This window comes from Jaculus jaculus, chromosome 4, assembly GCF_020740685.1.
Source record: "Jaculus jaculus isolate mJacJac1 chromosome 4, mJacJac1.mat.Y.cur, whole genome shotgun sequence".
NCBI lineage: Eukaryota > Metazoa > Chordata > Mammalia > Rodentia > Dipodidae > Jaculus > Jaculus jaculus.
Window position 1 is genome coordinate 16,706,556 of NC_059105.1, and position 15,059 is coordinate 16,721,614.

At 44.2% G+C, this 15,059-nt stretch overlaps 1 protein-coding gene across 3 annotated transcripts in view; it reads right to left on the reverse strand.

Annotated features, from left to right (window-relative positions):
- Positions 1-9,806: 9,806 nt before the first annotated feature.
- Smarcal1 (SWI/SNF related, matrix associated, actin dependent regulator of chromatin, subfamily a like 1) overlaps positions 9,807-15,059 on the reverse strand; it is a 62,380-nt gene continuing 57,127 nt past the window's right edge. For 2 of the 3 annotated variants that reach the window (XM_004662848.2, XM_045148231.1), the window contains 2 exons: positions 14,048-14,144; positions 9,807-10,117 (listed from right to left, as the gene is read on the reverse strand). In XM_004662848.2, coding sequence (XP_004662905.2) covers positions 9,878-10,117; positions 14,048-14,144 — 337 coding nt within the window. In that variant the 3' untranslated portion in view covers positions 9,807-9,877. The remainder of the gene's footprint in view (positions 10,118-14,047; positions 14,145-15,059) is intronic. The other variant, XM_045148230.1, reaches the window with a different exon arrangement.

Genomic DNA, 15,059 nt, shown 5'->3' on the forward strand with positions numbered 1-15,059 from the left:
CGAGTTTTGAAATTTCATTGACCAGAGCTCTAGACCTAAGAAAATGGCCCACGTGAGCCAAAAACAGGAGACCCTTAAATTCTTTGCGAAAAGTCTGGTTGAAAGGCTGGGAAATGTTAATTATTGGCATTTTGTCCTCTGTTGGGCCCCTTTGTTCTGTCTGCAGCCTAAGTGGTTTCATTTCAGAAACCATTCTCCTGGATCCATCCTGGGCTGTCATGAAGTTCCTAGTTCAAACCTTTAACACTTACGTATTACACTTACTTACATCCTACACTGTAACCACAATCTTTCTTCAGCTCTATCCAAGCAGTCAATGGGCAGAGCCAAGAAGGAAGTAAACAAATAATAATATTTATTTATGTAGAACATACCCCTACGTTTTGCTGCCTTTTTTCAGGAGAGATGCTCAGATAACTACTGCAGTAAGAATGCAAGAAAGAAGCCGGGCGTGGTGGCGCACGCCTTTAATCCAGCACTCAGGAGGCAGAGGTAGGAGGAGCACCCTGAATTCGAGGCCACCCTGAGACTCCATAGTGAATTCTAGGTCAGCCTGGGCTAGAGTGAGACCCTACTTCAAAAAAAAAAAAAAAAAGAGTGCAAGAGAGAATATACAATTTAAGGAAGAAGAAAAAACTGAATGTTGTGGGGCATGATTGCATTGTCTGGCTAAGTTTTCAATCAGAACTCTGAAACAAGTAGCTTCACTTCGTAAACTGGAGCATTGGTGGAGAGATGGCTCAGCAGTTAAAGCATTTGCGTGCAAAGCTTGATTGATGGTCCAGATTCAATTCCTCAGTGCCCACATAAAACCAATGCTCTAAGTGGTGCAGGTGTCTGGAGTTTGTTTGCAGTGGCTAAAGGCCCTGGCATACCCATACCCATTCCCTCTATCTGCCTTTTTCTGTCTGCCTCTCTCTCTCTCAAATAAAATATATTTTAAAATGGCACATTAATTGTCTCAAATAATTTTGTATGTGTTCATATGTCCACACAATTAGATTGCAAACAGTTGGCAGACAGCCATTTGTGCATCTGGTTTTATGTGGGTACCAGGGAATCAAACCTGGATCTTAAGGCTTTGCCCTCAAGCTGCTAAGCCATTTCTCAAGACCCCTATATTCTAATTTTTTTAAATCACAAGCATGGATTTCTTCTATAATTAAAGAAATTACTATTTTTAAATACCCCAACAAAACAGCATAGTGGTGTAGGTCTATAATCCCAGTACTTAGGCTTGGAGGCAGGAGGACCAGGAGTTCAAGGTCATCCTCAGCTGAAGAATGTATTTGAGGCCAACCTAGAATCCATGAGACACTGCCTCAAAAAAAGAGAATTCCAACAATCCCAGTGGCAATAAGAACACCCACCAACCAGATCTTGGTTTCTAATATCATTCTCCAATGAGGAAAAGAAAACTCAGGGCTCTTTGAAGAAGCAATGAATTCTAGCACTGTGACAGGAAACAGGGAAGATGAGTAGTGCCAGAAAATAGAAAAATGTCTCCAAACCCAGAAAATCCTAAAATGATGGAGGAATATCACAGAAACACAGAATCCCACAGAAAGAGCCCCCTAGTGGCCAAACCCAGAAAAAGTTCAGCAGCATACACAGTAATATTAAACTATCATGCAAAACTAAAAGTAATATGGATGAACCCATAGTAACAGAAATAATTGAAAAATAACTGGGAAAAGAAATTTCTTTGGGGGAAGGGTGCGAGGTAGGGTCTCACTCTAGCCCAAGCTCAAGCTCAGCTGAATTCACTATGTAGTCTCAGGTTGGCCTCCAACTCACTACAATCCTCCTACAATCTGCCTCCCAAATGTTGGCACTGAAGGTGTGCACCACCACGCCTGGCAAGGAAAGTTTCTCATAGAACCATCTCAAATGATTTCTGTGGACACGAGCACTCTGCCCCCACAGGTGAAAGTATAAGTCCTCGGTTGCTGAGTGTGGGCTGTTCAGTGACTCAAAGAGGACGGCACAGAAAGGGGAAGACTTTACAGCAGAGAATACCGACCAGCGCCACCTCAGCCTGGTGATCAAGGCCAACATCCACATGTTGGTAGTGTGTACTCTTGCTGTGACGTGTGAACATCGTTCTTACCTTTGTGATGATTTCCCAACCCTCAATCAATCCATGACACCAGGCTAATTACAAGAGAAACATCAGACTAATTCATTTTTGGGGAGGGGAGGGGTTGAGGTAGGGTCTCACTGTAGCCCAGGCTGACCTGGAATTCAATATGTATTCTCAGGATGGCCTTGAAATCATGGAGCTCTTTCTACTGCTGTTTCCCAAGTGCTGGGATGAAAGGTATGAGCCACCATGCCCTGCTAGACAAATTAATTCTGGACCAGTACTGTTCTACACTGTCAGAAAGATCCAAAACTAAGAGGGCTGAAGAGGTGGCTCAGCAGTTAAGGCACTTGCCTGCAAAAGCCTAAGGACTCAGGTTCCAATTTCCCAGTACCCACATAAAGCCAGCACAAAGTGTATCTGGAATTTGCAGTGGCTAGAGGCCCTGGTGTGCCCATTCTCTCTCTTTCTCTCCTTGCAAATAAGATAAAATATATTTTCTAAAAAAGTGTATTTCAGGGCTGGAGAGATGGCTTAGTGGTTAAGCACTTGCCTTGAAGCCTAAGGACCCCAGTTCGAGGCTCGATTCCCCAGGACCCACGTTAGCCAGATGCACAAGGGGGTGCACACATCTGGAGTTCGTTTGCAGTGGCTGGAGGCCCTGGCGCACCCATTCTCTCTCTCTCTATCTCTCTCTCTCTGTCTCTTTCTGTTTCTCTCAAATAAATTTTTTAAAATATTTTTTGTTCATTTATTTATTTATTTATTTGAGAGCAACAGACACAGGGAGAAAGACAGATAGAGGGAGAGAGAGAATGGATGCGCCAGGGCTTTCAGCCTCTGCAAACGAACTCCAGATGTGTGCACCCCCTTGTGCATCTGGCTAACGTGGGTCCTGGGGAACCGAGCCTCGAACTGTATTCCTTAGGCTTCACAGGCAAGCGCTTAACCACTAGGCCATCTCTCCAGCCCTCCAATAAATTTTTTAAAAAGTACATTTCAAACCACTACCTGAGAGAACCATAATTAGAGAAGACCTGGTCCATTGGTCCCTGCATCACCACCCTAGCACAGAATCTGGCAAATCAGGGGTAATCAATGTTTGTTGAATAGGAATTGTTCCCTTGTATGGAATCAAGGTGGTGGCCTTAAAAGGATTTTACAAGCTTGTGTTTCCCTGCTTTCCAATGTCAATTCACTTATTCCAGAAGTGAAGAAAAGTCGCCGGGTGTGGTGGCACACGCCTTTAATCCCAGCACTAGGGGGGCAGAGGTAGGAGGACCATTGTGAGTTCAAGGCCACCCTGAGACTACATGGTGAGTTCCAGGTCAGCCTGGACTAGAGCGAGACCCTACCTCAAAAAAAAAAAAAAAAAAAGACATAGTGTTTGAGCCCCAGAAAGGTCAAATGACTTCCCTGAAGTTACATAGCCAGTAAGTGGCTTCAAGACTTACATTCTCTGTATTATAAAGACCCATTCTCCAGATATATTCCCTCAGCTATACAGAATACCATGTACCTTATAAAGGTCTTGGGAGGATGAAATCAGATTCCTGAAGTGCCCATCGGGCAGCTCTCTGAAGTGGTGAGTTGTGCTGACAAGGTTCTGCTGCTACTGATTCCCACCTAGAGCGTTGGATGTCCTTTCCATCCTACCTTCTTTAGGTCATGCTCCCGAGACTCTGGCAGATCTGCTTTCTGTCCTCCTTAAAGGATGCCCATCTCTTTCCTCCCTAATTTCTTTACCCCGGGCTCAATGATGCTACAACAATCACGTTGACCGTCACCTGAGGCCCCGTGAGTATGGAATGTGACCAGGGCATCTCTGTGGCACGGCAGGCTCAGCATCCCTTTTGCACACTTAGAGTGGAAGAATGTCAGGGGCCAAGGGAGAAGTCGCTGGCTCCTGGCTTAGTCTGATCCGGATCACCATTTAGCAAATTCACTGTCTCCCCTGGAATGGCCTCCTGCCTTGGCCTTGGGGCAGGCGTTGCGGAGCAGGAGGGGAGGGAATGCATGAGTAAGACCCCAACAGTAACTGAAAATGAGACAGTCCATAATAGGAGGAAATTGCTCATGTTCAGAGCAATTTCATCAAAACTGAACAAATCTCTTTAAATAGCAAGCTTGAGGATACACAAATAGCACTCTCATGAAATCAGCTCGAAGTGGCTTCAGAAAATTGTGCCTATCATAAAGTCTCAATTTCCACCCCCCATTAGAGGACCATTGGGCATCGAAGATGCTCACCACATTGTGTGCCATGAATCCCTGTAAAAACGTCTTCTGAGTCACTTCTGCTCCTCAGGAGCACGCCAAGTGCACTTTGCATTTCTAGAAAAAGAAACAGAAGTCAACTCCGCAGAGAAGTTCTTTTAGCTGCTGCACCAACCAATTCTCTTGGGGTCATATGCAGCATTATTCTTGAAAGGAATCTGAGGCACATGCATCATACCCAGTTCATCTCATGCCAGAGACACAAAAGGTTCATCCCAGAGGCTCAGGCATCCACTGTTCTTCAGAGAAATATCATTACCAAAGTGAAAACCTACACAGAATTGTCCAGAGTCCTGAGAGGCCTCCACAGCTAGTCCTGGGCACTGAGTACGAGGGCGTCTGAAGTGATTCAGACAAACATGTTCTTTTCTTTTTCCCTTCTCTACTCAACTTGATTTTAAAATCATCCTCATTTTTGTTAATGGCACTTCCCAGAGCATTTTCAAATTCAATGCATCTGGCAGGATGGCAGCAGCTAATCATTGTGAAAGGTAAACCAACTTGAAAGCAGCCAAGTAGAGCTAGAAGGTGATTAAAGGTGCTTGCATGCAATGCTGGCCAGCCGGGGTTCAATTCCCCAGTTCCGTCACAAAGTGGTGTATGAATCTGGAGTTTGCTTGTAGTAGCAAGAAGCCCTGGTGTGCCCATTCTCTCTTTCCCTCTCTTTCTCTCTCTCACCCTCCCTCTCCTCTTGCAAATAAGTAAATAGAAATATTTTGAAAGTGGCCAGGTAGATTAAAAAAAAAAAAAACAACCCAAGGCTCAACTGAGAGATTGTCAGTTCAAGGTCAGCCAGAACTACAATTGATGACAACTTAGGAATGGAATGCAAAGGCCCAGATCTTCTTCATTCACATTGGTATTTCCAGAAAGCATGGTTCTGGTGAACTGGACTGAGCTCCACAATGTAGGAGGAAAAAGAGTTAGCATGGAAACCCCTTTACAAAACTCTATATAACTTTCAATGGCTTGTGCTGAATTCTACCCAAATAGCTGGATGGCTCTCAATAAATTTCAGAGGTACATTTGGAATGGTCTAACCTAAAACATATAAACTACATGGTACAAATTAGGTTTGTTTTAGAAGAGCTCAGGGGCAGCTCAACAAGTTTTTCTCCAGCTTTTAAAATTGAGGTCCAACTAGGGGTCTCCAATTAAAACTTCACAGGCCATATTAATGATAACCACAGTGGAACATGGTTTCAAATATGAGCAAGGTACTAGGACAAATCCTGTGATCACAGCCATTGATCCCAACACCTTGCAGAATGATAAGGACTGCTCTATGCAGCAGCCCCTGAAGTGAATACGGGAAGGATTTCACAATTAACAATGGACAGTGGCTCTCCTGGTATACCTGTCTCCAAAATCATTTACATAATTCAATTTTGGGGAGGAGGAAGTTCTAGGCAGGATCTCGCTCTAGCCCAGGCTGACCTGGAATTCACTATGTAGCCTCAGGCTGGCCTCAAACTCACAGCGATCCTTGTACTGCAGCCTCCCTAGTGCTGCGATTAAATGCATGTGCCACCAAACCTGGCATAATTCACTTTTCTTTCTGAAGCATATCCACTGGACCCTAAACACATCCTTGGAGTAACAGAAACTTTGATAGAAGAATAGGGAATGAGACTCTAAGAAATTTGAAGAAATTCTGAGCCCACAGAAGAGCTGCAGCAACATCTCTCCTGCAAGGAGTGCTCCTGGAGAAGTCTATGGCTAATGAGTGCGATTTCCTCAACATTCCTCAAACCATGCGGTGTAAACACACAGCGGAGGAAGTGGGTGAGTCTGGAGTTGGGTGATGAGAAAATGTTCCTTCCAGAACTTCTCTCAAGATATATGATACAAAAACCTTTCTACTTCCTGGGCCTTAACCTTTCATTTCCGACCTTCCCCTAAGGGAGTGACCATTGCCTTCAGGAATGAGCATGGTAGGGTGTCTGGATTCTGGCCACTGACTCTACCAGTCACTTCAGACTCAGCAAGTACATTACCACCACAGCCCTCTCTCATCTCACCCTCCTCCAAATCTCCCCTCCCCCTGAAGAGCTTCCACCACTTTTGCTCATACAAAAACCTAGATCCCAGCCTCTCTTTCTCAAATGCCCCCTGGTCAATCTATCTGCAAATCATTTCAGCTCTCCTTCAAAATACACCCTGAATATGACCCCTTTTCACCTCCTTTAGCTATCCACACCCCATCAACCCTAAGAGGGCTGTAGTTCAATAGCTTCCTACCTAATCATTTCCTATGTATCCTTCCTGGTCTGCTTTCTGTACAGTGGTGTGAAATTATTACCTTTTGAATTACAATCAGTGCTGGGAAGATGAGCTAGTGATTACGGTGCCTGCCTGCAAAGCCTAAGGACCCAGGTTTGATTCCCCAGAAGCCACGTAGGCCGGATGCACAAGGTGGGCACCTACATTTGGAGTTGGTTTGCAGTGGCTAGAGGCCCTGGAGCACCCACTCTCTATCTGCCTCTTCTTTTTCTCTCTAAATAAATGAATAAATAAACTTATAACCAGATCACTTCATATCCTGCTCAGAGGCATTTGATGAGTCATTTTTTAAATTTTTTATTTTGAGAGAGAGTGTGTGAGAGACAGATAAAGAAGGTATCTAGCCACTGCAAATAAACTCCAGATGCATGCACCACCTTGTGCATCCGGTCTACGTGGCTCCTGGAGAATCGAACCTGGGTCCTTTGGCTTTGCAGGTAAGTGCCTTAACTGCTAAGCCATCTCTCCAGCCCTTGACGGGTTTTATCATACTAAAAAACAAAACCCACACTTCTTACCATGAACTGGGAACTCTACATCACCTGGCTTTACTGGTCTCTTCAGGATAATTATGTGTATTTTTTCTCTTACATTCTATTCACTGATTTCATCCTTATAGCTGAGCTGTCCCATGGAGGAGCCACAAACCACATATGGTACTTAAAACATGGTGTGTTACATCATACATGGGCTGAATTTCAAAGCTTTAGCAAACAAAATTTTTTGGCCTAGTAGTCACTGGGCAAGCCCTAGGTTTGATTCCCAGCATTGTATAAACCAGGTTTGATGGTACATGCCTGCAGGAGGATCAGAAATTCAAGGACATCCTTAGGTATACAACAGTTTGGGGCCAGCCTGGGTTACATGATGAAACCCCAACTCAAAAAAAGGGGGATGCTGGAGAGATGGCTTGGCAGTTTGCCTGCAAAGCCAGAGAATCTGGATTTGATTCCCCAGGACCCACATAAGCCAGATGCACAAGGTGGCACATGCGTCCGGAGTTCTTCTGCAGTGGCTGAAGGCCCTAGTGGTTCTATCTGTCTCTTTCTCTATGAAATAAATAAATAAAAGCTCATGATGTTAAAATAATAGATTGAATATATTCAGTGAAATATGTTGTTAATTTCATTTTTTATCCCCAAGGTAAGGTCTCATTGTAGCTCAGGCTGACCTAGAATTCATTCCATAGTCCTTGGCTAGCCTTGAACTCATGGTGATCCTCCTGCCTCTGTCTCCCGAGTGCTGGGATTAAAGGTGTGCACCACCACACCCAGGATCAATTTCATTTTTAAATTCTAATTTCATTTTTAAAAATGCTCTATTAGAAAATTTAAAATTAGGGGCTAAACCAGCATTTAAAGTTGCTTGCTTGCAAAGCCTGTGTGCCCAGGGTCAATTCCCCAACCACTCGGTAAGGCTGGTTGGGCATTCCTTTAGAAAGGCAAGAGACTCTGGCACACATATGCACACACACATGTGCAAATAAATTTTTAAAAAGGAAATAATAAAGTTAAAATCACAATATATGGTTTGCATTTTACTACTATGGATCATGTTGGTCTATACAATGGCCTATTTCTTTTTTAATATTTTATTTATTTTCTTTTTTCAAGGTAGGGTCTTGCTCTATTACAGGCTGACCTAGAATTCACTATGGAGTCTCAGGGTGGCCTCAAACTCATGGCAATCCTCCTACCTCTGCCTCCTGAGTGCTGGGAGTAAGGTGTATGGTACCATGCCTAGCTTAATATTTTATTTTTATTTATTTATTTGAGAGAGAGAAAAAAGAGAGAGAGAGAATAGGTGTACCAGGGCCTCTAGCCACTGCAAAAGAATTCCAGATTCATGTGCCACTGGAGTGGTTTGATTCAGGTGTCCCCCATCAACTTAGGTGTTCTGAATGCTAGGTTCCCCAGGTGATGGCAATTGGAAATTAAAGCCTCTTGGAGGCAGTGTATTGTTGGAGGTGGGCTTATGGGTGTTATAGTCAGTTTCCCCTTGCCAGTGTTTGGCACACTCTCCTGTGGCTATTGTCCACCTTACATTGGCCAGGAGGTGATGTCCACCCTCTGCTCATGCCATCATCTTCTCTGCCATCATGGAGCTTCCCCCTCCAGACTGTTAGTCAAAATAAACCTTTTCCACCCACAAGTTGCTCTTGGTTGGGTGATTTCTACCAGCAATGTGATCCTGACTGCAACAGCCACCATGTATATCTGGCTTACGTGGGTACTGGGGAATTGAACCTGGGTCCTTAGGCTTTGCAGGCACACACCTTAACTGCTTAGCCATCTCTCCAGCTTAATTTCTTGTTTAAAAAATATTTATTTGAGAGAGTTACAGAAAGAAAGAGAGAGAGATTGAGATTGAGTATGCCAGGGGCCCCTACTGCTGCAAACTCCAGATACATATGCCACTTTGTGCATCTGGCTTTATGTGGGTACTGGGGAATCAAACTCAGGCCATCAGGGTTTGTAATAAAGTGCCTTTGATCACTGAGCTATATCCCCAACTCACAAGGGCCTATTTCTTCACAGCCAGTACACTAAGGATGGCTTTCACACTTAAAGTGGTTTTAAAAAAATGAAAATAATTTGTGACACATGAAAATTGCAGAAAGATAAATTTCAGTATCCATATATACAATTTTATCAGGAAAGACAAAGGACTAACTACTACTGCTTTTCCTGTTGCATAAACCCCACAAAGGCACATACCTTTTCTTTTGCTCAGTGAGTTACCCAGGACAGTGCCTGGCAAATATTTGGTGTACTATTAATATCTATAATTGTTAACATTTTCTTGTTTTTTTCAAGGTAGGGTCTCCCTCTAGCCCAGGCTGACCTGGAATTCACTATGTAGTCTCAGGGTGTCCTTGAACTCACAGCGATCCTCCTGCCTCTGTCCCCAGGTGCTGGAATTAAAGGCGTGCCACCACACCTGACATTGGTAACATTTTTAAAGTCTAGATATTGGGGTGAGAAAAACCTGATTACTTAAGTAAAGTGAAATATCACTGTTTTGAGACACTGTCTCCTTTTCTAAACCAAAAGAGCAACAGTTAATTAAGCCCCCAAGCAAAAGTGACAGGGGAATGGACATGGTGGTACCACTGGGCGTGGGGACAGATCCAGGTACTGCTGCATGACAAAGGAACACAGGCTTTCTAAACAAAATATTTTATTTTAGTGAATACCATGATTTTTTTTTTATGCATTAAAAAATTGGCCCCTTCTAGAAAGGAGACGTAAAGCTGTCCCAGTCATCAAAAAATTCAAATCTCCTTTTGTTTGGTGGACTGTCGGTCAAGGAATTTTCATCCAGGTTGCCTCCCAAATCCTGGAAACTACTTCCAGAGGTTCCTGAAGCACTTCCTGGGTCAAAGGTCTCTGCAGCCTCCAGGAGCTCCATGTCACTTCCATCCTCTTCAAAGGACCTCTGAAACAGGTCATAGATTGTTTTCTGCGTCGGGTCCTTCATCAGAGAAGAAAAGGAAAGGTCAGAGGAAGAAGCGGGTTTCAACACCGGCCCTCCTCCACCGTGGCTGGAGGGAGCTCGCAGGTGACTGACATCCACTGGCTTGACTGGGGAGCCCATGGCGAGTGGACTGTCCCAGTGGACAGGTGCCCCTGGACACCTTCCAGCGTCCTTACATCAGGCCTTACTGTGCCTTCCCTCACACTGGAAGAAAGAACAAGCAATGCTGTGGGAGCAGAAAGCTACTCTCACACTGCAGATGATGTTGGAAATGTTTTCTCCTTTTTCATTTCCCAATCAGTACTTTACAATGAAAATGGTTCCAGAAATATCACTTGTTCCTAGGCCTCTCTAAGTCTTTCTAAACAGAAACATTACCTAAACTATCATTTGACTCCAAAATTTGTATTCTGTGATCGATTATGCCTCATTTTCACAGTGGGTATCTCTCCGTGTGTCTGAGGATACAAAGCTATAGATCGTCAAAACGTCTTCCCCCATTACCTCTGTCCATTGTTGAAAAAGCTGACGTGGAACGGAATCGTGTGAGACTCAGGCCCAGCAGTGAGAGCCGTGATGTATGTTGTATGTTGGGCTCACTATTCCCCTTCCACTGAGCTTTCCCAAGTCCGCACTCCTAATCCTGACCCTCTCAAGGGCCACGTGCTTTTTCAAGATTTTGACAATTTATACAAGTAGACAACACATTTTGATTTGAATCCTTTCCCATTGCTTTCTCTCACTCTGCTCTCGACCCCTTCCACTGAATCCCTTCTTCCCAACTAGCTCAGAGCTACATTTTTTAAGTATCTTAGTGTAAATCCACAAAGTTCCATAAAACTAAACTACTTAAAATCAAAATATTCTCTCCATCCCCCATCCCTAAACAGCTTCTCTCCCACAAAAGCCCATTTTTGAAAGTCTATCAATATTTTTTCTCATTTCTCTGCCCGAAACCACCAGGCTCAAACACACCTGTCATTTCATACAGGTTTACTGCTGCCATCCCCTTCTCCTATCAAGACCAGTCACTTGAGCTGTCACCTGGTATACGCAAGGATTGTGACGGCTACAGGCTGCTTTTTATTCCACGAGCCACGACAGCTTGGACAGCCTGACTTTACTCCCAGGCAATCCTTTAGCAAGATTTTCTTTGTAGTGTCTCTAGGCTCTCTTGTGTCCATCTCATCAAGTTTAAAGTTGCTTTTTTGGCTTTGTGGTCTTTTATAATTAGGTCTCAGCCTAAACGGCCACTACATCTTAGCAGAATCCCTGTACGCTGATCAAGACAGCGTGTCATGTAATAACTCCAGATTATTCCTTGAACTTGCATCTCACATCCTAACCTTTCAGGATCTCAGCCTTTTGGAATACATAGTGATATTACTGGCCATTAAGGCTGAACCTAGCATGATATACCTGTCCTCTGGAAGGACATACTCATCAGCCTCTTGGCAACAAGTGCAAAGTCCAGGAAATGTTACCCTGGGCAAGGCAGTCCAGTCCAGGAGAAATACCTGTTATTTCATGTTTGATTATGATGATGGTGACACTATTCACAGACTCGGAGCATGCATAATTAATTGGAAGCAAGTTCCAAGATCAGATTAATATTTCATTTCCCCTTTTCCAAGGAAGGCTGTCTTACTGACACATAGCCCCTTTTACCTTTGTCTCCACTACAGAAGGTGACATTTTCTTTATCCAGTTGTTAATGAAACTTTCAGCCCTATCTTAGTAAAAATAAATAAGCTGGTACAATTTTAATCAAAATAAATACTGATATATCTCACATTATCTTGCACTTGTATTTTAGGCAGAAAATTCTTAATAAATTCAAAGGACCTGAGGGAGAGGTCAGACTGAGAAAATAAGTTGGAATGAGAACCCTTTAGAAGCAAGGCTCTTTCTTTTCAAAGGACATATGATAACTCGGGTTCTGTTAGCGTACCACCCAGGTTATTCAGAGTGCTTTCAACAGCTTAGAGGTAAGGCTGTTTGAAAGTTGGCTTATAAAGGCACTTGCTTTCAAAGCCTGATGGCTGGGGTTCAATCCCTCAGTACCCACAAAAAGCCAGATGCACAAAGTGGCACATGTGTCTGGAGTTCATTTGCAGTGACAGGAGGCCCTGGAGTGCCCATTCTCTCTTTCTTTATAGCTGCTCCTCTCTCAAATAAATAAATAAATAAATTTTTAAAAATTTAAAAGAAAGTTGGATTAGTAACTGTTTTTGTCTAAAAGGGTAATTTATCGTCAACTTAAGAAAATATGCTATCCCAAGGTGTGATGATACATGCTTCTAATCCCAGCACTCAGGAGGCTGAGGCAGGAGGATCTTACATTCAAGACCAGCCTGGGCTTTGGGGAAGAGTCTATCTCAAAAGTTACAAAAACTTTTTTTTCTGAAAATAATGAGTGATCAGATCCTCAAACTCCTAAGTTTTTGTTGCCTATAAGACTTCGTTGTTTTAACTCAGACTTCTGAAGCTTAGCAGTCCCACAGACAGGAGACACCTTGGTTCTTAGATGAGCTGCCCCATGAGGTCACCTCCCTTCACGAGGCCCAGCCACACTCAGTTCTCCCGGTAAGGGAGAATCCCACATGGGAGGTTGGCGCTTGACCACCGGAGCTGGGGAAGCAGAACGCCATTGGCAGTCATTGAGCTCCTTGCTCTTGGTGTCTCACAGAAACAAAGGAACAACAGGCTTTGACAGCCATAGGGCTGGAGTATACCTGGTCATGGGAAGATATTCCCTGGTCTCTTATTTTTGCTGCTTTATAATGAAAGCTGGTGAAAGAATACTGGGCCAATGTGGGAAGACCTATCTATCTTGGGCTGGGTTCCCATCCTCTGTGACTTCATGAAAGTCTTATTTCTCTGATCTCAGTTTACCCCTCTATATCATGGCGAAGCACTGAGCATTAAACCAAATGACAAGAAGCTGTTCTCGGAAGCCATGCCCTACTTTTAATGCCGGCCATTCTATGGTGGGGACAGTCCCGTGGTTCCCCCTCTACGACTGGCATTGCTGGGGTACTTTTAGTGACAATCCAATACTTGTCACAGGAGCTTTTTTCTGCTTCTGATGGATGAGGCAGCCACTGGCAGCCTTAGTTTGGAAGACTGTCTAGGCCTGTGACTACGTCCTTTTGACATCCTGACAGGATGTTGTCACCTCAAAGTTCATGCTCAAGCACTGTGCATATTAAGTTATCAAAAATCTCAGGGCTGGAGAGATGGCTTAGCGGTTAAGCGCTTGCCTGTGAAGCCTAAGGACCCCGGTTCAAGGCTTGGTTCCCCAGGTCCCACGTTAGCCAGATGCACAAGGGGGCGCACGCGTCTGGAGTTCGTTTGCAGAGGCTGGAAGCCCTGGCACGCCCATTCTCTCTCTCTCCCTCTATCTGTCTTTCTCTCTGTGTCTGTCGCTCTCAAATAAATAAATAAATAAAAATTTAAAAAATGTCACATAATGTTTTACGTCAGCTTTTTTTTTTTTTTTTTTCATTTTTCAAAGTAGGGTCTCACTCTAGTCCAGGCTGACCTGGAATTTACTATGGAGTCTCAGGGTGGCCTCGAACTCATGGCGATCCTTCTACCTCTGCTTCCCGAGTGCTGGGATTAAAGGCGTGCGCCACCACACCCGGCTCTACATCAGTTTTTGATTTGGGGTTGAGCCACATTCTCCACATGTAGCCACAAGCCTCAAGCTGGACACCTGCTAGGGCACGTGGGAAGGAACAGGAGTTAAGGTTACGGCCCTCACTTATGGACAGACTGAGAATGACTGTCGACCCTTCTGATTCAGCTCCAGGGCTGCAGGTGGCCCCAGAAGCAATTAGAACCTTGTCCCTTGGGATGGAGAGCTTAGCAGCCAGCTTGCTGCCTCCTTCTGCTCCAAGGACAAGGAGCCAGGCATTGGCATACCTTGTAGAGGTAATCAGTGGCTTCTGTCATTTCTGAGAAATTGGTCTCAGACAGCCCGGCTTCCCCCAGAATTTTAATCTTCTCTTGAATCATGGGCCTGGGTGGGAGAGAGGAGCTATGGTGAATTACAAATTCAACTGCCTGGAACCTGCACATTTGTTAAGATGAGGCCACCTCATTCTTATGGGACTAGAAGGTGGTGGCTATTCGACATCTCTGCATCTCTCAGTGCGCAAGCATCCATTCTGAAATATTTGCCCTGTTTCAATCAAAACTCATCCAACTTGGGTTCACAATACCAGATTCACAATTCTAATAGAAGATGTGCACAAAATAAATCCTACCTCATTACAATAAAAATTTGAACCTGGCCAGGTGTGGTGGCACATGCCTTTAATCCTAGCACTAGGGAGGCAGAGGTAGGAAGATCACTGTGAGTTCAAAGCCATGCTGAGACTACATAGTGAATTCCAGGTCAGCCTGGGCCAGAGTGAGACCCTATCTCAAAAAAAAAAAAAAAAAAAAAATTTGAACCTGGCAGTGTTATGAGCTGCCCCATGAACAAATCCCCTGAAGGACAAGGAAGCAAGGTCACCCATGTGCACACCAGGGGTCACAAGGCTGGACACAGATGAGTAGTGGACAATGATTAGATAATCAAGAAACTTGATACCAGGAAGGAGGAAACGGGATCGAGAAAGAGTATGGAGGGGTTTCTGCTTAGGTCATACACACCAGCTTGCCAGAGTTGAAAATGTGATACTCACCCGGCCTGTAACTCTAGCTCCTTGGAAATCTGAGGTGGTAGGACTCCAGGTTTCAGGCCTGTCTGGGTTACAACATGAGTTCAAGGCCAGCCTGGGCAACTTAGTGAGATATTAAGACAATATAAAAATAAAAAGGGCTTGGGATATAGCTTAGTAGTTTAGTGGTACAACACTTGCCTAACATAGGTGAGGCCCTTGTTTCATCCTTAGTGTAACACACACACACACACACACACACACACACA